This window comes from Bos grunniens, chromosome 4, assembly GCF_055505025.1.
Source record: "Bos grunniens cultivar Pamir isolate PY7600 chromosome 4, Bosgru_T2T1.0, whole genome shotgun sequence".
NCBI lineage: Eukaryota > Metazoa > Chordata > Mammalia > Artiodactyla > Bovidae > Bos > Bos grunniens.
The window spans coordinates 14,086,354-14,111,290 of NC_141168.1; the positions used below are offsets into that span (position 1 = coordinate 14,086,354).

Genomic DNA, 24,937 nt, shown 5'->3' on the forward strand with positions numbered 1-24,937 from the left:
TGTCTTCAACTTTACAGTGTTGCAGGTCTGCTGATGTCTAGTTCTGAATGCCCTGATAAACCTTTAGTAAAGAGTAAAGAGCAGTTTTTCAAAAGGAGAATAGCTATTGGCAGATAGAGGGGAGTAAAGCATGACACAGAACTCTGTGTATCTGCCTCATGATTCTCACTGGGGAATGTCAGGAAGTCTACAGAGCATTGATATCTGCCACAGGCACTTCAAGAACAACTGAGCCTGCTTGGTTAACAACCCTGGTGGCTGAGAAGCTTCCATCATAGGCTCGTTCTGCTACCGAGCTCTGCCTTGCACTGGCCCAGCCTGACAGATTGTATAGTAAATGGGCCAGAGTAGCATACCCAAGAGTAGTATATGTTAATTCCAAAATCCAGAGGGTCCCACGAAGCATTGTGCCTCTTTCTCCATGTCTGGAAACAGCTCAACTCTCATTTAGAAGGACATTCCAGCATATCTCACACCCCTGGACTACTCAGAAGCTCACCAAGGGGGCAGATCCCTAAATTTTTGCAGATTGACATTGGTCTGCCATCCATATATCATACCAAGGCATCTAGAGGGCTTTATAATTCCCATTCCCCAAGAACATTCAGCAAAATGCCATCAGTGTAATGGACCATTATGATATAAATATGACTAAGTGCATTCTGAACTATATTAATAGAGAACAGGCTAAATATAACTGAGAGATAAAATACTTAAAGAGTATTTCTGACTCTGCCACTTGAAGGCAAACTGTATCTGATTGTCTTACTATTTATAAACACTTCTCTGGGAGAAATTTTATCCTCGGCCTCCAGTAGTCACCCTTCCTGTCTGTGGATGAAGTCCTCTAGCTGATCCCCTAGTTTCCTCCTCATCCCCAGCCGACCCATTCACACCGACCCTGCCCACCAGCACACAGGCAGCTGCCTCTGTGGTTTGCCCCATCCAGCTGCCTCCCAGGGTTCTCAGGCTCACCTGGCCGGGAGCTGGGTGGGTGGGAGAGGGGTTCTTGCTGAGACCCTTGATCTGTGCCCAGCACTGTGTCTCCAGCACTGCAGAAATAAGAGCTACTACCTTCGGAGCTCGCATTGGTCACAGTCAGAGTTGAGAACTCCAGTTTCGGGCGGTCAATGGGAAACTTGTCCTCGGTAAACCCACTCTCGTAAGTAGCCTTGGAGCCCTGATTGGCAGTAGCCATCAGCACCAAGCTCTGTCCTGGAAGCTGACGGTACCAGTACATCATGGCGAGCTGGCTATCAACCTGACGACACTCGATCATCACGGAGGTCCCGCGTTGACGGATGGCCCTGCTTGGCTTTTGAGAGACGAGAGCACCGAATACAGAACCTAGATCCAGAGAGACAGAAACACCCTTGAGAGCTGACAAGCTTGTCCCCAGGCAGGAGGGTCTCCTACTATTTGCTCCAGTATCACCTTGCTCCCAATCAGCCCTGGAGCACTGTCTCCACTCTGGATTTGCTCTTCCAGCTGTTACTGTGTTAGGATTCCCTAAATGAACATCTCTCCCATCCTCTGACTGGGGGCCTCAGACCCTCTACTCCTCAGCATGCATATTCACCCCAAAAATCCCCCAGGATAAGGCCGTACCCAGTCCCAGGAGAAGTAGCAGAAGAGACAACATTTTTAGGTGACAGACTTGCCTCTCCACAGAGAAAAGGCAGTAACACATCAAATTCAAGTTCTTCTTCCTTCACCACCGTGTAGTTCTTCCCTATGACTCTGTTCCTGGCCTGTCGCAGGAAGCCTAGTTTCTGCAGAACATGGAGACAATTCTTCTGCCCCCTAGTGGAGCTGTGTGGCTCTTCACTTGGGCTGGATCTTTATTCGCTAGGCTCCCAGCCTCCAACCTTGGTCTCATCACCACCCTCTGCCACTCCCCATCCATCATTGTTGAGCACCACTCATGTTCTACTCCTCGGTATAAAGCAAGAATGGGATGCAGTATTGACCTCAGATAACTAAAGGTAAGATTTTAGAATATTAGAGTAACATAACTCAGGATTGCAACCGTTGGCTGAGTATTTCCGTTATTCCAAACTGAGCTGATTTTTCTTTCCCTGATACCTACTCCGGTAAACTGACTTCTATTCCTGAATTCATTCCTCTTAATAAACGGAGATCCAACCAGTCCATTCTAAAGGAGATCAGCCCTGGGTGTTCTTTGGAAGGAATGATGCTAAAGCTGAAACTCCGGTACTTTGGCCACCTCATGCAAAGAGTTGACTCATTGGAAAAGACTCTGATGCTGAGAGGGATTGGGGGCAGGAGGAGAAGGGGATGACGGAGGATGAGATGGCTGGATGGCATCACTGACTCGATGGACGTGAGTCTGAGTGAACTCCGGGAGTTGGTGCTGGACAGGGAGGCCTGGCGTGCTGTGATGCATGGGGTCGCAAAGAGTCAGACAGGACTGAGTGACTGAATTGAACTGATACATTTTCTACTTCATAACAGAATACCTTGTGTGTCTTCAACTTTACAGTGTTGCAGGTCTGCTGATGTCTAGTTCTGAATGCCCTGATAAACCTTTAGTAAAGAGTAAAGAGCAGTTTTTCAAAAGGAGAATAGCTATTGGCAGATAGAGGGGAGTAAAGCATGACACAGAACTCTGTGTATCTGCCTCATGATTCTCACTGGGGAATGTCAGGAAGTCTACAGAGCATTGATATCTGCCACAGGCACTTCAAGAACAACTGAGCCTGCTTGGTTAACGACCCTGGTGGCTGAGAAGCTTCCATCATAGCCTCGTTCTGCTACCGTGTTCTGCCTTGCACTGGCCCAGCCTGAGGGATCCTTTAGTAAATGGGCCAGAGTAGCATACCCAAGAGTAGTATATGTTAACTCCAAAATCCAGAGGGTCCCACGAAGCATTGTGCCTCTTTCTCCATGTCTGGAAACAGCTCGCCTCTCATTTTGAAGGACATTTCAGCATATCTCACACCTCTGGACTACTCAGAAGCTCACCAAGGGGGCAGATCCCTGAATTTTTGTAGATGTACATTGGTGTGCCATCCATATGTCATACCAAGGCATCTAGAGGGCTTTATAATTCCCATTCGCCAAAAACAATCAGAATAATGCCATCAGTGTAATGGACGAGTAAGATATAAATATGACTAAGTGCATTCTGAACTACATTAATAGAGAACAGGCTAAATATAGCTCAGAGATAAAATACTTAAAGGGTATTTCTGACTCTGCCACTTGAAGGCAAACTGTATCTGATTGTCTTTATTATTTCTAAACACTCCCCTAGGAGAAATTTTATCCTCGGCCTCCAGTAGTCACCCTTCCTGTCTGTGGATAAAGTCCTCCAGCTGGTCACCCAGTTTCCTCCTCATCCCTAGCCGACCCATTCACACCTACGCCACCCACCAAAACACAGGCAGCTGCCTCTGTGGTTTTCCCCCTCCAGCCTGCCTCCCAGGGTTCTAACGTTCACCTGTCTAGGAGCTGGGTGGGTGGGAGAGGGGTTCTTGCTGAGATCCTTGATCTGTGCCCAGCACTGTGTCTCCAGCACTGCAGAAATAAGAGCTGCTGTCTTCGGAGCTCGCGTTGCTCACAGTCAGAGTTGAGAACTCCAGTTTCGGGCGGTCAATGGGAAACTTGTCCTCGGTAAACCCACTCTCGTAAGTAGCCTTGGAGCCCTGATTGGCAGTAGCCATCAGCACCAAGCTCTGTCCTGGAAGCTGACGGTACCAGTACATGAAATTGACCTGGCTATCGACCTGACACTCGATCATCACGGAGGTCCCGCGTTGACGGATGGCCCTGCTTGGCTTTTGAGAGACGAGAGCACCGAACACAGAACCTAGATCCAGAGAGACAGAAACATCCGTGAGCTGACAACCTTGTCCCCAGGCAGGAGGGTCTCCTACTGTTTGCTCCAGTATCACCTTGGCTCGCATTCAGCCCTGGAGCACTGTCTCCACTCTGGATTTGCTCTTCCAGCTGTTACTGTGTTAGGATTCCTAATCGAACATCTCTCCCATGAGCTGACTGGGGGCCTCAGACCCTCTACTCCTCAGCATGCATATTCACCCCAAATTTCCCCCGGGATAAGGCCATACCCAGTCCCAGGAGAAGTAGCAGAAGAGTCAACATCTTTAGGTGAGAGCCTTGCCTCTCCACAGAGAAAAGGCAGTAACACATCAAATTCAAGTTGTTCTTCCTTCACCACCGTGTAGTTCTTCCCTATGACTCTGTTCCTTGCCTGTCCCAGGAAGCCTAGTTTCTGCAGAACATGGGGACAATTCTTCTGCCCCCTAGTGGAGCTGTGTGGCTCTTCACTTGGGCTGGATCTTTATTCACTAGGCTCCCAGCCTCCAACTGTGGTCTCATCACCACCTTCTGCCACTCCCCATCCATCATTGTCGAGCACTACTTATATTCTGCTCCTCGGTATAAAGCAAGAATGGGATGCAGTATTGACCTCATATATCTAAAGGTAAGATTTTAGAATACTAGGGTAACATAACTCAGGATTGCAACCATTCGCTGAGTATTTTGGTTATTCCACACTGAACTGATTTTTCTTTCTCTGATACCTACTCTGGTAAACTGACTCCTATTTCTGAATTAATTCCACTTAATAAACAGAGAGCCAACCAGTCCTTTCTAAAGGAGATCAGCCATGGGTGTTCTTTGGAAGGAATGATGCTAAAGCTGAAACTCCAGTACTTTGGCCACCTCATGCAAGGAGTTGACTCATTGGAAAAGACTCTGATGCTGAGAGGGATTGGGGGCAGGAGGAGAAGGGGATGACAGAGGATGAGATGACTGGATGGCATCACCGACTCGATGGACGGGAGTCTGAGTCAACTCCGGGAGTTGGTGCTGGACGCAGGGAGGTGTGCTGCAATGCATAGGGTCGCAAAGAGTTGGACACGACTGAGTGACTGAACTGAAATGATACATTTTCCACTTCATAACAGAATACTCCGTGCGTCTTCAACTTTACAGTTTTGCAGGTCTGATGATGTCCAGTTCTGAATGCCATGATAAGCCTTTAGTAAAGAGCCAAGAGCAGTTTTTCAAGGGAGAAAAGTTATTGGCAGATAGAATTGAGTAAAGCATGACACAGAGCTCTGTACATCTGCCTCGTGATTCTCACTGGGGAATGTCAGGAGGTCTACAGAGCATTGATATCTGCCACAGGCACTTCAAGAACAACTGAGCCTGCTTGATTTATGACCCTGGTGGCTGAGAAGCTTCCATCATTGCCTGGTTCTGCTACCGTGCTCTGCCTTGCACTGGCCCAGCCTGACGGATTGTATAGTAAATGGACCAGCGTAGCATACCCAAGAGTAGTATATGTTAACTCCAAAATCCAGAGGGTCCCACGAAGCGTTGTGCCTCTTTCTCCATGTCTGGAAACAGCTCGTCTCTCACTTTGGAGGACATTTCAGCATATCTCACACCTCTGGACTACTTAGAAGCTCACCAAGGGGGCAGATTCCTGAATTTTTGCAGATTGACATTGGTCTGCCATCCATATATCATAGCAAGGCATTAGAGGGCTTTATAATTCCCACTCACCAAAAACAATCAGCATAATTCCATAAGTGTAATGGACCAGTATGATATAAATATGACTTAGTGCATTCTGAACTTTATTAATAGAGAACAGGCTATATATAGCTCAGAAATCAATTACTTAAAGGGTATTTTTGACTCTGCCACTAGAAGGCAAACTGTATCTGATTGTCTTTACTATTTCTAAACACTCCTCTGGGAGAAATTTTATCCTCGGCCTCCAGTAGTCACCCTTCCTGTCTGTGGATGAAGTCCTCCAGCTGATCACCCAGTTCCCTCCTCATCCCCAGCCAACCCATTCACACCGACCCCCGCCCACCAAAACACAGGCAGCTGCCTCTGTGGTTTGCCCCATCCAGCCTGCCTCCCAGGGTTCTAAGGCTCACCTGGCTGGGAGCTGGGTGGGTGGGAGAGGGGTTCTTGCTGAGATCCTTGATCTGTGCCCAGCACTGTGTCTCTAGCACTGCAGAAATAAGAGCTGCTGTCTTCGGAGCTCGCGTTGCTCACAGTCAGAGTTGAGAACGCCTGCTTTGGGCGGCTAATGGGAAACTTGTTGTCAGTAAACCCACTCTCGTAAGTAGCCTTGGAGCCCTGATTGGCAGTAGCCATCAGCACCAAGCTCTGTCCTGGAAGCTGACGGTACCAGTACATGAAATTGACCTGGCTATCGACCTGACACTCGATCATCACGGAGGTCCCGCGTTGACGGATGGCCCTGCTTGGCTTTTGAGAGACGAGAGCACCGAACACAGAACCTAGATCCAGAGAGACAGAAACACCCGTGAGCTGACAAGCTTGTCCCAGGCAGAAGGGTCTCCTACTGTTTGCTCCAGTCTCACCTTGGCTCGCAATCAGCCCTGGAGCACTGCCTCCACTCTGGATTTGCTCTTCCAGCTGTTACTGTGTTAAGATTCCCTAAACGAACATCTCTCCCATGAGCTGACTGGGGGCCTCAGACCCTCTACTCCTCAGCACCCCAAATTTCCCCCGGGATAAGGCCATACCCAGTCCCAGGAGAAGTAGCAGAAGAGACAACATCTTTAGGTGACAGCCTTGCCTCTCCGCAGAGAAAAGGCAGTAACACATCAAATTCAAGTTCTTCTTCCTTCACCACCATGTAGTTCTTCCCTACTGACTCTGTTCCTTGCCTGTCGCAGGAAGCCTAGTTTCTGTAGAATGTGGAGACAATTCTTCTGCCCCCTAGTGGAGCTGTGTGGCTCTTCACTTGGGCTGGATCTTTATTCACTAGGCTCCCAGCCTTCAACTTTGGTCTCATCACCACCCTCTGCCATTCCCCATCCAACATTGTTGAGCACGACTTATATTCTACTCCTCGGTATAAAGCAAGAATGGAATGTAGTATTGACCTCAGATAACTAAAGGTAAGATTTTAGAATACTAGGATAACATAACTCAGGATTGTAACCGTTGGCTGAGTATTTCGGTTATTCCAAACTGAGCTGATTTTTCTTTCCCTGATACCTACTCCGGTAAACTGACTCCTATTCCTGTATTCATTCCTCTTAATAAACAGTGATCCAACCAGTCCATTCTAAAGGAGATCAGCCCTGGGTGTTCTTTGGAAGGAATGATGCTAAAGCTGAAACTCCAGTACTTTGGCCACCTCATGCAAAGAGTTGACTCATTGGAAAAGACTCTGATGCTGGGAGGGATTGGGAGCAGGAGGGTAAGGGGATGACAGAGGATGAGATGACTGGATGGCATCACCAACTCGATGGACATGAGTCTGCATCAACTCCGGGAGTTGGTGCTGGACAGGGAGGCCAGGCATGCTGTGATGCATGGGGTCGCAAAGAGTCGGACATGACTGAGTGACTGAACTGAAATGATGCATTTTCCACTTCATAACAGAATTCTCCGTTCGTCTTCAACTTTACAGTTTTGCAGGTCTGCTGATGTCCAGTTCTGAATGCCATGATAAACCTTTAGTAAAGAGCAAAGAGCAGTTTTTCAAAGGGAGAATAGTTATTGGCAGGTAGAAGGGAGTAAAGCATGACACGGAGCTCTGAGCGTCTGCCTTGGGATTCTCACTGGGGAATGTCAGGAGGTCTACAGAGCATTGATATCTGCCACAGGCACTTCAAGAACAACTGAGCCTGCTTGGTTTATGACCCTGGTGGCTGAGAAGCTTCCATGATAGTCTCGTTCTGCTACCGAGCTCTGCCTTGCACTGGCCCAGCCTGACAGATTGTATAGTAAATGGGCCAGAGTAGCATACCCAAGAGTAGTATATGTTAACTCCAAAATCCAGAGGGTCCCACGAAGCATTGTGCCTCTTTCTCCATGTCTGGAAACAGCTCAACTCTCATTCTGAAGGACATTCCAGCATATCTCACACCTCTGGACTACTCAGAAGCTCACCAAGGGGGCAGATCCCTAAATTTTTGCAGATTGACATTGGTCTGCCATCCATATATCATACCAAGGCATCTAGAGGGCTTTATAATTCCCATTCGCCAAGAACAATCAGCATAATGCCGTCAGTGTAATAGACCAGTAAGATATAAATATGACTAAGTGCATTCTGAACTATATTAATAGAGACCAGGCTAAATATCAGATCAGATCAGATCAGTCGCTCAGTTGTGTTCGACTCTTTGGGACCCCATGAATCGCAGCATGCCAGGCCTCCCTGTCCATCATCAACTCCCGGAGTTCACTCAGACTCACGTCCATTGAGTCAGCGATGCCATTCCACCATCTCATTCTCTGTCATCCCCTTCTCCTCCTGCCCCCAATCCCTCCCAGTATCAGAGTCTTTTCCAATGAGTCAACTCTTCTCATCAAGTGGCCAAAGTACTGGAGTTTCAGCTTTTGCATCATTCTTTCCAAAGTAATCCCAAGGCTGATCTCCTTCAGGATGGACTGGTTGGATCTCCTTGCAGTTCAAGGGACTCTCAAGAGTCTTCTCCAACACCACAGTTCAAAAGCATCAATTCTTCGGCGCTCAGCCTTCTTCACAGTCCAACTCTCACATCCATACATGACCACATCCATACATGACCCGGATAAACCATAACCTTGACCAGATGAACCTTTGTTGGCAAAGTAATGTCTCTGCTTTTGAATATGCCATCTAGGTTGGTCATAACTTTCCTTCCAAGGCTAAATATAGCTCAGAGATAAATTACTTAGAGGGTATTTCTGACTCTGCCACTTGAAGGCAAACTGTATCTGATGTCTTTACTATTTCTCAACACTCCTCTGGGAGAAATTTTATCCTTGGCCTCCAGTAGTCACCCTTCCTGTCTGTGGATGAAGTCCTCCAGCTGGTTGTCCAGTTCTCTCCTCATCCCCAGCCGATCATTCACACCGACACCACCCACCAGCACACAGGCAGCTGCCTCTGTGGTCTCCCACCTCCAGCCTGCCTCCCAGGGTTCTCAGGCTCACCTGGCTGGGCGCTGGTTGGGAGGGAATGGGGTTCTTCCTGAGACCCTTGATCTGTGCCCAGCACTGTGTCTCCAGCACTGCAGAAATAAGAGCTGCTGTCTTCGGAGCTCGCATTGCTCACAGTCAGAGTTGAGAACTCCAGTTTCTGGTGGTTAATGGGAAACTTGTTGTCAGTAAACCCACTCTCGTAAGTAGCCTTGGAGCCCTGATTGGCAGTAGCCATCAGCACCAAGCTCTGTCCTGGAAGCTGATGGTACCAGTACATCAAGGCGAGCTGGCTATCAACCTGACGACACTTGATCGTCACAGAGGTCCCGCGTTGATGGATGGCCCTGCTTGGCTTTTGAGAGAGGAGAGCACTGAACACAGAACCTAGATCCAGAGACACAGAAACACCCTTGAGAGCTGACAAGCTTGTCCCCAGGCAGGAGGGTCTCCTACTATTTGCTCCAGTCTCACCTTGGCTTGCAATCAGCCCTGGAGCACTGCCTCCACTCTGGATTTGCTCTTCCAGCAGTTACTGTGTTAGGATTTCCTAATAGAACATCTCTCTGCTGTTTGATTGGGGTCATCTCATCATCTCATTATGATCCTCATGAGAGGGTCATCTCATCTGCTGACCCTCTACTCCTCAGCATGCATATTCACCCCAAATTTCCCCGGGAATAAGGCCATACCCAGTTCCAGGAGAAGCAGCAGAAAAGTCAACATCTTTAGGTGAGAGCCTTGCCTCTCCGCAGAGAAAAGGCACTAACACATCAAATTCAAGTTCTTCCTTCACCACCATGTAGCTCTTCCCTACCGGCTCTGTTCCTCGCCTGTGGCAGGAAGCCTAGTTTCTGCAGAACATGGAGACAATTCGTCTGCCCCCTAGTGGAGCTGTGTGGCTCTTCACTTGGGCTGGATCTTTATTCAAGAGGCTCCTAGCCTGCAACTGCAACCTCCGCCACTCCCCATCCATCATTGTTGAGCACCGCTCATGTTCTACTCCTCGTTATAAAGCAAGAATGGGATGCAGTATTGACCTTAGATAACTAAAGGTAAGATTTTAGAATACTAGGGCAACATAACTCAGAATTGCAACCGTTGGCTGAGTATTTTGGTTATTCCACACTGAACTGATTTTTCTTTCCCTGATACCTACTCTGGTAAACTGACTCCTGTTCCTGAATTCATTCCTCTTAATAAACGGTACCCCCCACTTGTCTTGTTGTCTAGGCTCAGAAGTTCATCTTCATCACCTCTTTTCTTCTCACCTCCCTCATTTATTAATTCACAACTTAAGTGCACTCTACCTCTATCGTCTCTCACTTCTCCTCATTTTGGTCATTTCAGTTATAACTATTTGGTTCCTCTTTACTTAATGGCTATTTGTGGGAGACCTGGTTTCAATCCCTGGGTTGGGAAGATCCCCTAGAGAAGGGAAAGGCTACCCACTTCAGTGTTCTGGCTTGGAGAATTCCATGGATACAGTCCATGGGGTTGCAAAGAATTGGACATGACTGAGCGACTTTCACTTTCACTTTTCTGCTATTATACTGCAGCTCATTGTGGACTATAAGACAGATCTCTGTCTGTAAAATTCGGCCACAGTGCTGTGGTCCATTTAATCATCCAGTTGTTTCCTCTATCATGCAACTTCCTGAAACAGCTTAATACTTGTGTAAAAGCTAAGCCAGTCTTTTTGAACACTTACTCTGTTTTACACATGTCATTTCAGACTGTCTATAAATTAGGGTACTTAGGCAACTATGATCCCATATTTTACAGATTAGGCAAGTTTATAGATTTAGTTCGGTTCAGTCGCTCAGTTGTGACCGACTCCTTGCAGCCTCATGGACTGCAGCACTCCAGTCTTCCCTGTCCTTCACCATCTCCCAGAGCTTACTCAAACTCATGTCCATTGAGTTCATGATGCTAATCCAACCATCTAATCTCAAAGATTTTTATGTAACCTGATCAAGTTCACATAATTTGTGACTAAGCAGCAGAAGCAGGACACGGATCCATGTGTACATGATACCAAAGCTCAAAAGTTAGCACAGGTACCACAAGAGGTTGCCTCACGTTCAGTTACTCGTGCCTTAGTAGAGTAGAAGCTGGTGGATGGCTGACAACTATAGGCCTAATGCCCTAAAGGAAATGAGGGATCCCTAGAAAGAGATCCCTGCAAAACTAACTTAGTTCTTTGGTTCTGAGATGCCATCTGTTGTAAGATGTACTTTAAAATAACTTTTGTTGCTTTTGGGTGGTGGTTAATTCTAACATGTTAGTAATAAAAATTGATTATGGGATTTGCCAATATTTTAGAAAAGTAAAACTGTGCAAAAAATTTCTATTAAAAAGGAGGAAATGTGAACCACAGAATTGAACTGGAGTCTCTTGCACTGAAGGCAGATTCTTTGCCAGCTGAGCTACCAGGTAAAAGGTATAGAATAATCCAATTTTTTCTTGACATGAAACATTAACTACATTAAAATCTCTTGGTCAAATATATCAAACGTTCTTCCAAAATAACCCAGTCTTCTTCTGTTTTAGCAATCCTAAATTCTTCAGACAATTGCCTAGTGATTTACTGTGAGGGCACAAGCAAGAGTCTAAAACGGAAGAAAGCCCTGACTCCCTGTTCCGTTTCCCAGATGTAATGAGGCGCTGCTCAAGGGTCAGGTGGATCAGCACAGGAGTGGGGGTCTTCCCACCGCTGAGAGAGCTCCAGACAAAACACTCTTTGGGCCCTGAGGTGGGGAGGAGGTTGTGAGAGGGAGCTAGGATCTAGAAGCACCTGAAGCTGAATTAGAGGGGAAAGTGTCCCCGGACTCCCCCTCCTTCTCCTAGGAGGAGGCCTCAGCAGAGGGGCTGAGAAAATCTTCCACCCAAAGCCCAAGGCCTCAGCTAAAGAGACCTAGAAATGCAGTTCCAGGGCTAGGGATGCAAATACTATGAAAAATATATATTTTAAAAACTGTATTTATTATTTATTTGGCTGCTCCAAGTCTTAGTTGAAATCCGTGGGATCTTCAGTCTTGGTTGCGGTGTTGGAACTCCTAGATGCAACATGAAGGATCTATTTCCCTGACCAGGGATTGAACTCCAGCTCCCTGCCTTGGGAGTGTGGAGTCTTAGCCATTGAAACACCAGGGAAGTCCTGAAAAAGAATTTTAAAAAATGTTAATTTGTTAATTGTTTTTTATTGGAGTATAGTTGCTTTACAATGTAGTGTTAGTTTCTACTGCATAGCAAAATGAATCAGCCGTAAGTGTACATATCCCCTCTCTTTGGACTTCCTTCCCACAGTGCAATTAAGTAGAGTTCCCTGTGCTGTATACAACGGGTTCTCATTAGTTATCTATTGCATACATAGCATCAATAGTGTGTATGCATCATTCCCAATGGCCAGCCCAGGGGTCTGAGTCCTCGACTGCAGCTGCCTCAGAGACTGCAAAGCGATGGCCCCTCTGAAGCCACCATCTCCAGAACTCGCTCATCTCTCAGGCAGAACTAAAGAGGGGTCTGGAAATCTTGCATTGGCTGCTAAAACGTTCTGGCCTGGCAGTAACGTGTCACTTATACTTATTGCTCATTCTCGGCAACAAGCCTCATGCCCTGCCCCACCTCCAACCTCCAGAAGCCAGGAAGTACGATCCCATCATGTGTCAGGAAGCGGGGAAGCCAGAAATATGTGGGGGACAGCACTCATGATTGTTGTGTGTGAGTGTGTGTGTTAGTTGCTCAGTTGTATCCAACTCTTTGTGACCCCATGGACTGTAGCCCACCAGTCTCCTCTGTCCATGGGATTTCCCAGGCAAGAATACTGGAGTGGGTAACCATTCCCTTCTCCAGGGGATCTTCCTGACCCAGGGATTGAACCTGGGTCTCCTGCATTGCAGGCAGATTCTTTACTGTTTGAGCCACCAGGGAAGCCCTTGTGATTGTTAGTCATCCATAGAATACAAATCTCCTCTGTCTCCTTCCTATGAGAATGCTGATAAGTTTGATTAGTTATCTATCTCTCTCCCATGCTGCCCATTAGGTTAGGCAACTCTGACCTTGTTTCCTGTTCCATGAATAGACCTGGATGCATTTCAGTAAATCAAAACCATCATAACCTGATTGTAACTGGTTCAGGAAGGAACATGAGACATAATGCAGGTTGATGAGATGCTATGAGAGGTTGCAGGGCCTTTGGGAAAAGCTTTTCTCATTCTTCTAGGTCAGCTTCTAGGAGTAACTCTCTTCTTCCTGGAGGTGAGGGAAAAAGTGAGGGAGCTCTGCTGTGGCCTCGTTACAACCAAATTCTTACCACCTCCTGCATCCTAGCTTATTCCTTCTCTCAGAACTTTTCAGTCATTACAGACCACTCAGAGAATGTGGAGAAAGATTCCTTTTTCTCAGTTTTCCTTTATAGGCTGAATGAACAGAATTTGGATTCCCCAAACATTCTCTGGAATCAGCACATATGGTTGACCAAGTTTATATCAGGGAGGGGTTGACAATGTGTGACTGTCCTCAGTGGAGAGTAAAGCTACTCAGGACTTCCCTGATGGTCCACTGGTTAAGAATTCTCCTGCCAATGCAGGGGACACAGTTTGGATCCCTGGTCTGGGAAGACCCCTCATGCCTCGGGGCAACTAAGCCTGTGTGCCACAACTGCCGAGCCATGTTCCAGGGCCCGTGTGTGCCACTACTGAAGCCCATGTGCTTAGAGCGTGAGGTCTGAAACAAAAGAAGCCAGCACTAGGAGAACCCTGCACATGGCAGCAAAGAGTAGCCTCGGCTTGCGGCAACTAGAAAAAGCCTGCACAGCAACGAAGACCCAGGACAGCCAAAAAAAAAAAAAAGAATAAATAAATAATAAAAAATTTAAAAATATTTTAAAAAAGTGCAAAGATAGTGAGCAAGGTAGCAAATGTATAGTAAAAGGAAGAGGATAGGAAAGGAAAGGAAAAAAAGGATTTAACCAATGCTAGGATGGCGGGGCCTGGTGGGTTGCCGTCTATGGGGTTGCACAGAGTCGGACACGACTGAAGCGACTTAGCAGCAGCAGCAGCAGCAGGGCATAAACAGCTATACTTCAATAAAATTGTTTTTAAATGTTAAACTATAATTTGTAAACATGTTATTTATTTATTTTGCTTTTTATTTATTTTTGGCTGTGCTGGGTCTTCATTTCTGCGTGCAGCAGTCTTGCCTGGTAAATTCCACGGATGGAAAAGCCTGGCAGGCTACAGTACCGGGGGGGCTCAAAGAGTCAGATATGAATGAGCACAAGCACAACAGCAACGAAGCTCTAATTTGCCTTTGTAAAAATTCTAAATAGATGTTTAAAAAAATTACATCACCACTTTTTATAACCTGAGACCCTTACAGTTGAAATATAATTTCAAAGACTAATACATTAATAATAATAAAAAAAAATGGTAGGGGAGAAGTTCCCTGGTGTGGATCTGAGAGAGGAGTCCTCCCGGTGTGGGTCGAGTTTCATGACTTGAGGTTGGGAACAACATACAAGATCCGGCAGGTCCACTCCAGAATGGCCCCTGACTTGGAAAAGGGTGGTGACGGGGGCTTAAAAACTAGCCTGTGCTGCCCTGGCCAAGAAGTGTGGCTGTGGGCTTGGTCCCTCCCTACTGTCTGCCTTTCTTCCAATGGGCACCCACGCGCCGTAGGAGCAGCATAACTCGGGCCCTGACTCATGGTCCCCCCACCCCGCTTCCTGCATCTGCCCTTTTTGTGCAGAGAGGATGTGGCCGTGCTGCGCTGTGTATTCACTGCTGGCGCAGAGGTACATAGACGTCTGGTTGGTGGTGGCAGACGCCAGGGTCAGAGGGAAGCTCTCCTTCTTCTTTCTGGAGACGCTGTACCCATGGGGCACATCCCCTTCCTCAACCATGCCAGCATCGATTGAGAAATGGAGCAGCCGCAGCCCCAGCGCTGGGTCTTGTCGGTACCAGAACATTCTCTCATGGTCCATGTTCTGTATGCACTCTATCACGACTTTCTCTCCCCTCCTTTTGACCAGGTATCTTGGAGTTTGGGTTACCTGTGCATCCACGAGGCCTGTGAAGGAGGATGGAGGAGGTGAACAAAGAGGCCATCAGGAAGCTTCCCTGGCGGCTCAGTGGGAGAGAGTCTGCCTGCAGTGCAGGAGACCAGGGTTCGATCCCTGGATTGGGGAAGATCCCCTGCAGAAGGAAATGGCAACCCACTCCAGTATTCTTGCCTGGGAAATTTCATGGACAGAGGAACCTGGCGGGCTACAGTCCTTGCGGTCACAAAGAGTCAGACACGACTAAGCATGCAGGCACACACAGGAAGCTTAATGAGAGAAAAATCTTGTATCCAGGGTCTAGAAGCAATGGGACAGGGGTTTGCCACCGACTTTCTGGACTCACCTACTCCCAGGAAGCAAAAGGCATAGAGGAGCCTGATTCCCATGGCAGGTTCAAGGCAAGAGGGTCCTCTCCCAGACCCAGGCTACAGGGGGATGAGCTATGAAGTCATGGTCCTGCCCAAGCCACTCAGATTCTAGAGAGTCAGGAGGTGCTAAAGTGAAAGCCAGCCCTTTTCCTTGTGGGCTATGTATGTGTGTGCATGTGTGTAGAAAAAAGTTAACCTTGTCTGATCTGTGGAAGGACCTGCTTACAAGGTTGGTATTCAGCTTGATCCTGAATCGGCCTGGGAACTTGAATTTCTGGAGTGTTCTCACGATTTGATAACTGGTGACTGTGATTCATTTTACCTAGAGTGCTTGCACAAACAATGTAGCTTATACTGAGCACTGTTGTGTTTCTCTGAGTCTGGAATTCAGTATGTGCTAGACAGCAAGGGCCTGTGAGCTGAGCCCTCTCAGTTTGCTAGGGCTCCCTTAATAAAGTTCTGTAGAAGGGGCGACTTAACAGAAATTTATCTTCTCACTATTCTGGAAGCTGGAAGTTCAAGATCAAAGTGTCGGTGGGTTGGTTTCTCCTGAGTCCTCTGTCCTTGGAGGGCTGGTGGCCGTCTTCTCCCCTGTCCTCACATTGTCTTGCTTCTTTGTGTGTCTCTGTGTCCTCATTTTTCCCTCTTGTAAGGACACCAGCCATACTGGTGGATGGCCTGTCCCCATGACCTCATTTAACATAGATTACTGCTTTAAAGACCTTCTCCCCAAAGACTGAATGAATTAGTTTTCATCAAGACTGGTAGAAAGATTAAGTTTGTAGAACATGGCAAATTGAGTTTGAAGTACCAATGGAGATTTCAAGTGACATTACCATGTAGAAAATTGCGATGGGCTGAAGGTCAAATTAGGTAACTGACTAGAATACTGAATCTGATAGTTGTTAGAACAGAGAGTTTTATTAAAGTGATGAATTTGAATGATGTTGTTCCAAGAAAGTGCATAAAGTAATGAGAAGAGAGAAAGAGAAAGGAATATTGGAAAAAATTGATTTAATAGAAGAATACAGAAATAGTAGTCTACCAAGGACATTGACAGTGAGTGAACCAAAAATTAAGAAAACAAATCATGAGTAGTGTTCTGCCTTAGTCTGGCTGCTTTAACAGAACTTCAGACTGGGTAGCTTGTAAATTACAGAAATTATTTCCCACAGTTCTGGAGGTTGGAAGTCTGAGATCAGAGTGCTTGCATTATTGGTGGGTGCTCTTTTCTGGTTGTAGACTTCTTGCAACCTCACTTGGTTAGAGGGTGGGCTCAGGAGCTCACTGGGGTTTCTTTCATAAGGGCATTAATTCCATCCATGAGGGCTCCATTCTTTTGACCTAATCATTTCCCTGGGCTTCCCTGATGGCTCAGTCATTAAAGAATCCACCTGCAATGCGGGAGACATGGGCTCAATCCCTGGGTTGGGAAGATCCCCTGGAAGAGGGCATGTCAACCCACTCCAGTATTCTTGCCTGGAGAATCTCCATGGACAGAGGAGCCTGGTGGGCTACAGTCCATAGGGTTGCAAAGAGTCCGACACGACTGAGTGACTAAGCATACAGTAATCATCTCCCAAAGGCCCCACCCCCAATACCATCACATTTGCAACCAGAATTTCAACATAAATTCAGGGTAGAGGGGGGAACATAAACATCCAGACCATAGAATGTTTTAGCTCTAAAAATCCACCCAATTTTGTAGATATTTCTTTAGCATGTGAGCAATTATTTGAGGTAGAGGTTAGGCACCAGAAAAAAAATTCCATAAGGAAGACCAAGACTGAATTCCTTCAAGGAACAGTTTAAATTAGAACTCTCCTAGTCCTAGGAACAAAGAGAAAACTGGTGCCTTAGGGCAGGTCTAAGTCAAGAATAGTGGTATGCCAGCTCCAGGCTCAGCCCACTCCAGTATTCTTGCCTGGAGAATCTGTGGATGGAGGAGCCTGGTGGGCTGCTGTCCATAGGGTCGCACAGAGTCGGACACGACTGAAGCGACTTAGTAGCAGCAGCAGCTCCACGCTCTGATACAACGGAGGGCACCGGGTTTGTGGATTCTATATAAGTGCAAAGGAGTCTGTCGACATCATTGTCTCAGAGTCTCTCATGAGATAGGGTTCACTTGTGATGACTTCCAGGAACTAAGAATAAGTTATTGGATATAGACTCTTTCACAGGAAGCAGTCTTTGGGTGTCAGTCTCCACTGACATCTTTGATTTAATTAGTATAATTCTATTTATATTGAGAATATAATAAAAGTGGGGCTTCCCAGGTGGCGCCAGTGGTAAAGAATTAGCCTGCCAATGCAGGAGACATGGGGGTTCAATCCCTGGGTGAGAAAGATCCCCTGGAGAAGGACATGGCAAGCCACTCCAGTATCCTTGCCCGGGGTACTACAGACATGGCTGAACACAGCACAGCCATAAATAAAAGGTATAATCTGGCTTGGACCTAAAAAGCAACGATTATTGTAGTTCAGAAATACCTTGGGTAAGTCTTGCGAAAAAGAGAGAATGGTCCCGGGGAAGTCTCTGTGTATGACAGTGTGTGTGATATTCCCAGGAGAGAACTCACCTTGAAGTAAGGGTAGGTATGGAGCCTGGCAGGATAAACTTACCCAGTAATACAGCCATAGTTCTTAAAAAGATGAGCAGATTCTAAGCTCAGCTGGGTTTTACTGCCTGAATTTGTGTCTTGGATGAGGTCCTCTGTCTTCCCTTGCTTCAAGTTAAAGTTATTATTTTAATGGTTGGAGTGTATGTAATTGAATGAAACTGTGTGCTAAAATCTCAGTAAGACGTTGGAGATCAAGACATAGATCTGTAGTCTTGCCCCTTCAGCACTGACAAAGAAAAGGTTGAGCCAAAGGCTTTCTCTTGTATTTTCATCAATAGAGATGCCACTCGGCAGGAAACTTTCTACTGGGCGTGATGATGGAACCCACTGGGAACAATAGTACAGTCTTGCTGTATTGAGCTGCAAAGCTGAAGAAGCATCTGCAGTGGCCGACAGGTATTTTAGGGCTCAACAGAAAAGAATCCAATGGATACTCAGTGGTACCAAGAGAGGCAACATCCTTGTTGGATGACATATAGCACAGAGTAAATGGGGGCTGCAGTAGAGGAGGAATAAAAGTACCTGAGGACGTGATTTATCTTGTTTACGTACCCAGGTGGAAACCCCTGGCATTTCCCCAAGGTAGGTGTGGGAGAGGACTTTGCAGGGGACTTAGATCCTGGACAAGACAGAGAAGTATTGGGAAGATGATTGAAAAGAAGACCAATTCCTTTATGCATATAACAGGACTCTCTTCAGGCACTCTGGTAAGTACGGGGAAAAGTAACCAGTATAGGCACGGTCCCTGCTCTCGTTGACTATGCCTTTATTCATATGAATTTTAAATAGCAAACAATGGAGTGTGTTAATTGCCCTGAGAATAATAGTTTAGGCTGTCTTTAGAGCACTTTCCTAGTGGCTCAGATGGTAAAGTGTCGGCCTGCAATGCAGGAGACCTGGGTTCAATCCCTGGGTTGGGAAGATCCTCTGGAGAAGGAAATGGCAACCCACTCCAGTACCCTTGCCTGGAAAATCCCATGGACGGAGGAGCCTAGTAGGCTACAGTCCAAGGGGTCGCAAAGAGTCGGACACGACTGAGCGACTTCACTTCACTAGAGCACTTAGCAGAGGAAATAATCCCATGAGGGATTCGAGGAAATCTTCCTGAGGAAAAGACCTCTGGATTGGTATGTGGAGAAATCATCAGCTAGGTGTCCAGGTAGAGAGGGAGAGAAAGAGGGAGAGAGTAAACACTCTCTGGGAGAGTGAACATTACTGGTGAAGATCCAAGAGTGAGTCGGCGTAGCATGGATATGGGGACCTGAGGGAGGTGGACTCTGTCTCCTTGAATGGAAAGCAGGTGTGGTAACTGAAAGAGGACGTTCCTCTTAGGAAGCTGGTGGTTTAGTCCCTCAGTCATGCCTAACTCTTGCAACCCCACGAATGGTAGCCCGCCAGGCTGCTCTGTCCATGGGGTTTCCCAGGCAAGAATACTGGAGTGGGTTGCCATTTCCTTCTCCAGGTAGGAAAGTGCGTGCGTGCGTGCGAAGTCACTTCAGACGTGTCCAACTCTTTGAGACCCTGTGGACTGCAGCCCACCAGGGTCCTCTGTCCATGGATTCCCCAGGCAAAAATACTGGAGTGGGTTGCCATGCCTTCTTCCAGGGAATCTTCCTAACCCCAGGATCAAACCTGCATCTCTTATGTCTCCTGCATTGGCAGGTGGGTTCTTTACCACGAGTGCCACCTGGGAAGCCCAATTAGGAAGGAAGACAGGTGCAAAGACTGCATCTTTGAGGGTGTTGAGAAGCTTGTGAACTACCATAAACTTGTGACTTTAAGTAAATGAAAGACACTGATGGGTTTTAGGCTCCAGAGTGGTTTGTGGGTGGGGGCAGGGAGCACATTGGAAGGTGGTGGGAGACCACATATCAGATCACAGTGTTATCAGTGAGATTAGGAAAATTAGTAAAATTTGCAAGGAATTTAATACTAAGAAGCGTGCGGGCGATGGTGGTGGATTAAGTGTGGAGGAAGAGTATGTCTGAGACGGTGAGCACAACTCCTACATCTCTGGCTTGTGTGTTTGGCTGGATGGCAGACCACTTGCAGAGATGAAGGAAATGGGAGAGATATTAGATTTAGTTAACAACTCAGATGTGCTATTCTCCCCAAGTGTCAAAACCTCCAGGAATAGGTCCTAGCAGGTGGGATTGAAATTTGGTTGAGTGATTGGGCTGAAAATGAAATCTTCAGTTTGGGCTACAGTGAAGCTCAGCGAGGACAAAGGATTGAAGTATGCATAAAATTCCTTTTCTAGGAGAGAAATTCTTTACTAGAATTATTTACTGTGCTAGACTTCACACAGGGAGCGTGTCCTGTCTGCACTTTGAAAAGCTTGTGGGTACCGGAAATAAGAGGGGAACATGTTGCCAACAGGTTGCCTTGCTCAGACTCCCCAAAGCTGGGGAGGCAAGGGAGGACTCCTGGGGTCTCTGATGGTGGGGAAGTTTGTCCTCTTGGCTGGGTGGGGCCTCCTAAGGGAGGAGCCTCCTCTCTTGTGGCCGCCCTTTTTGTGCAGAGAGCAGCTGGCTGTGTCACACTGTGGATTCACTGCTGGCACAGAGGTACAAGGAGGTCTGGTTGGTGCTGGCCAACTCCAAGGTCAGGGGGAAGTTTGGTTTCTCTTCTCGAGAGGCAGTGTATCCATCAGGGATATCTCCATTTTCAATAAACCCAACATTCCTTGAAAAGTAGATCAGCTTTGGACCCAGCCCTGGGTCTTGTCGATACCAGTACATCGCATCATGGTTCATATTCTGAGAACAAGTCAATGTCACCCTCTTTCTGGTCTCTGTGATGCGGTGTCTTGGGCTCTGGGTCACATCGGCTTCCAGGGGGCCTGTGGAGGAAGGAAGTAGAGCAAGAGAAAACTGAGGAGGCACCTGGTGCTGCAACCTTCACAGAAGGACTTGAGCTAAAACCGGCAAGCTACGGCCAAGGCTTGCCCATGGATTCTGGGACTCACCTGCTCCCAGGAGATAAAACAGGAAACAGCCCAGGAGCCAGGGGCCCATGGCAGTGTCACCCAGGCTTTGCCTGCCCTGGGGGCCCTAGTTGGTTTCTGTGATGTCTCTCTGCAGTTACTTGACCCTCATTTTCAGGAGAGCAGCTCCTCCCATTTCCTTAGAGGGCTGAAGGGTAACACAGGTCCTGGGCCAATGTGGGTTGGCAAGGCTTGCAGTCACTGGCATTTTCCTTGCCCTCCTCTGAGACTGCTGGTTTCTATCAATTTGACACCTTCTTATTAGCACACTCTTGTCAAAGTTGAAAAATATTTCTGTATTTTTATATCTTTATCATGAAAATCGGTATAACATATTTGGTCATCACTTAGAAATGTGAGAACATGAAACTTCCACTATCATCAAAGCAACAGTTTTTCTACCTCATAAGGTCTCATTTCTACTCTGTAGGAAAAAATTCCAAGATTATTCCTATCTTTGACTATCCATTGGTGTATTTTTTAACCACGACCTCTTGAAAGTATCTCTTGTGCAAAAACTTAGCCAAATCCACTTTATGGGTTATTTTTATCAGTCTGTATTCAGTTCAAGATCCTAGACTCAGGGCTCTTTTCTTGTTAGCAGATTAAATTTAGTAGTAGCCAGTGTAAGTTGGCATCATTGACTCAATGGACATGAGTTTGGGCAAACTCCGGGAGATGGTGAAGGACAGGGAAGCCTGGCTTGCTGCAGTCCATGTGGTCACAAAGATTCGGACACGACTGAGTGATTGAACAACAGCAACTGTGTAAGTAGCTTCTTTTCTCAAGGCTGGTATTAGATGGATCTTTCTTCCTTCTCTTTTCTCTCCTCTTATGCTGCTGCTGCTGCTGCAAAGTCGCTTCAGTCGTGTCCGACTCTGTGCGACCCCATAGATGGCAGCCCACCAGGCTCCCCCGTCCCTGGGATTCTCCAGGCAAGAACACTGGAGTGGGTTGCCATTTCCTTCTCCAATGCATGAAAGTGAAAAGTGAAAGTGAAGTCGTTCAGTCATGTCCGACTCTTAGCGACCCCATGGACTGCAGCCTACCAGGCTCCTCTGTCCATGGGATTTTCCAGGCAAGAGTACTGGAGTGGGTTGCCATTGCCTTCTCCCTCTCCTCTTATAGAAGCTGTGAAAGGCAGAGAAGAGATCTGCCTTCTTCAATAACCTCTTACTTTTACCAGCCAATTCAGTTTCTTTGCTGCCTGTGGGGTGTGGCTTTCCTGGTTTGTGGTCTCCACATGGGCGGGTTCTGTCGCTGCATATTGCATTGTAGCCAGGCTGTGTTCTCTGCTCTGGCTCACAGTTACGGGGAGCTCTGCCTATAACTGGGGTGTCATAGCATCTTCTTAGCTCCTCCAGCCACTCACATATTGCTCCTTTTCCAGGACACAATGTCCTTCCTGCATTGAGGTGACTTTCCTGGGATTGCTGAGAATATTTCCCTGCATTGAACAGCTTTGAGTTTTTCTTGAGCTTTGCTGGAACCAAAGTATTCTTGGGCAGGAGGAGGAGAAGGAAAGACACTGCCCCTTCCTCCTAATTGCTTCAGCCACAGCTAGAGCTTTGCTGAATCACTGTCATCTCCAGGCAAGAAATGGGTCCTTATCTCAAACTTCAGAGGTGGCTTTCTTTCCCCCAGTCTCCTTCATGGTGGAATGAGTTCAGGGCCAACAGTCCCTATTCCATACAAATAAGGGAGATGCAGCTGCTGTCATGACATTAACTCTGCTCTAAGGAGGAGTCTTCTTTCTTTTTCTATTTCTGTGCCATTCCTTATAAAAAAAAATTATTTTTGGCAGCACTGGGTCTTTTTTGCAGTGCTCGGGCTTCTCATTGTGGTGCCTTCTCGTTGTGGAGCTCAGGCTCTAGGCACACAGGCTTCAGTAGCTGTGGTCCACGGGCTTAATTGCCCTGCGCCACGTGGGATCTTCCCAGACAAGGGATCAAACCTGAATCCCCTGCATTGCACGGTGAATTCTTAACCACTGGACCAACAGCCCTGTGCTGTTTCTTTTTGGAAAAGATGGTAGGGATCAAAATTGGCTCTACTTCAGTCCTAGGCAGTCCTCCAAATATCCTAGCTATGGGTACAGCATTCTCGAAGAGGGGAAAAATTCTCATGAACCTGCCTCAAGTAAATAATTTTGCTTTACTCAGTAAACCTTATCATTCCAAATTGCATCTTTCCAAATCTTTCAGTTTGTCTACATTCACAAAGATAAACTAACAATGCATACTTTTATCCATTGGATTTTCCAAATTCTTTTTTTTTTTTTTTTGATTTTCCAAATTCTGTGGTACTTTCAACACCGTAGAGGTGGACAATTACAGCTCAAAGATTTATAGTTTATCCCAAGCACTTCCTATATTAGATTAACCCAATATTTAGGAGGCAGCTGCTTCTATATTCTTACCAAGCCATGAGCTAATTCATTCTCCTCAGACACATGCTTCTTCCCCCATCCCTGTCCTGTTGACTGTGAAGCTGTTCTGGTTTCTTCTTTCTCAACATCAAGCAAAACACTGAAGTGATGCTGTTAACCTGAGTCCCCCTTATCCTTATACTAGGAACCAGTTCCTATACCTCCCCACTCTTCCTTCTCAGAACTTCCGTCTGATCACTCCTTCCCAAGGCCAACACTTGAGTTTTGGGAACTCCACTTCCCCAGTATGGGCCAGGCTCCTGTATCCTAACAAAGGGAGTGAGAAGAAAACAGAATCCTCGAGATGTCCAGGAGCTTCGAATGGCCCCTCCATCTTTTACACTTTAATGTAACACCTTTACGCAGCACTGTCCATCTCTTTCTGTCTTTCCCTGAGCCTCTTCAGTAATTGCTCTCAGCCTCCTCTCTGAGGCTCTGCTTAGTAAACTCTGCTGCATCTCTCATCCTCCTCCTGGCTGACAATTTCCTGACAATAATAATCAGGTTGCCTCTACCCAACTGAGGAAACATCTCTTTAAAATCCCTGCAAGTAGAACACACTTTTCCCTTTAAATACACAGCATTGTTTTTTTACCTCTGGATGGTCCTGAGTATAGAAACAGACTATAGAATTTTCACCGTCCTTCAAATCCTGTTTTACTTCTGGTGACTGCAGCCATGAAATTAAAAGACGCTTACTCCTTGGAAGGAAAGCTATGACCAACCTAGATAGCATATTCAAAAGCAGAGACATTACTTTGCCAACAAAGGTCCATCTAGTCAAGGTTGTGGTTTCTCCAGTGGTCATGTATGGATGTGAGAGTTGGACTGTGAAGAAAGCTGAGTGCTGAAGAATTGATGCTTTTGAATGTGGTGTTGGATAAGACTCTTGAGAGTCCCTTGGACTGCAAGGAGGTCCAACCAGTCCATCCTAAAGGAGATCAGTCCTGGGTGTTCATTAGAAGGAATGATGCTAAAGCTGAAACTCCAGTACTTTGGCCACCTTATGCAAAGGGTTGACTCATTGGAAAAGACCCTGATGCTGGGAGGGATTGGGAGCAGAAGGAGAAGGGGATGACAGGGGTTGGCATCACCAACTCAACAGACGTGAGTTTGAGCAAGCTCCGGGAGTTGGTGATGGACAGGGAAGCCTGGCATGCTGCGGTCCATGGGGTCCCAAAGAGTAGGGCATGACTGAGTGACTGAACTGAACTGATTCACTTATTGAGTCCAGAAATAGCTGATGGCTCTGAAATTTCTTGTTTATTGATATGGCAGGAGATATTTTTCATTTCACAAAGGGGAGGTTGATCCTTTCTTTTCTTTTTCCCTTTCTCTCTCTTTCTCCCAGTTTCCATCTCTCTTTCTCTCTTTCCCCCTATGTATATGAGTGTGTTTGTGTGGTCACTTTATGGTGGAATGAAGCAGAAAAGTGAATGGACTTCTGATATGCTCAACAACAAGGGCAAATTGCAATCTTCTGCTGTTTGGAGGGTGACTTCATGTGTCACACCTC

At 46.8% G+C, this 24,937-nt stretch overlaps 1 protein-coding gene and 1 long non-coding RNA gene across 2 annotated transcripts; both read right to left on the bottom strand.

Moving 5' to 3' along the window:
- Positions 1-3,467: 3,467 nt before the first annotated feature.
- On the bottom strand, positions 3,468-6,845 carry LOC147373618 (uncharacterized). Its single transcript, XM_086398051.1, has 3 exons — positions 6,561-6,845; positions 5,943-6,311; positions 3,468-3,832 (listed from the first exon to the last, which is right to left on the bottom strand). Exons 1-3 carry the CDS (start codon positions 6,640-6,642, stop codon positions 3,468-3,470), a joined length of 816 nt encoding a protein of 271 aa, XP_086254177.1. The 5' UTR covers positions 6,643-6,845.
- Positions 6,846-20,255: 13,410 nt separating this feature from the next.
- Positions 20,256-21,239, bottom strand: LOC147373619 (uncharacterized). The gene is made up of 2 exons (XR_015163144.1): positions 20,976-21,239; positions 20,256-20,849 (listed from the first exon to the last, which is right to left on the bottom strand). It is a non-coding gene; the product is annotated as an uncharacterized LOC147373619 (long non-coding RNA).
- Positions 21,240-24,937: the final 3,698 nt, after the last annotated feature.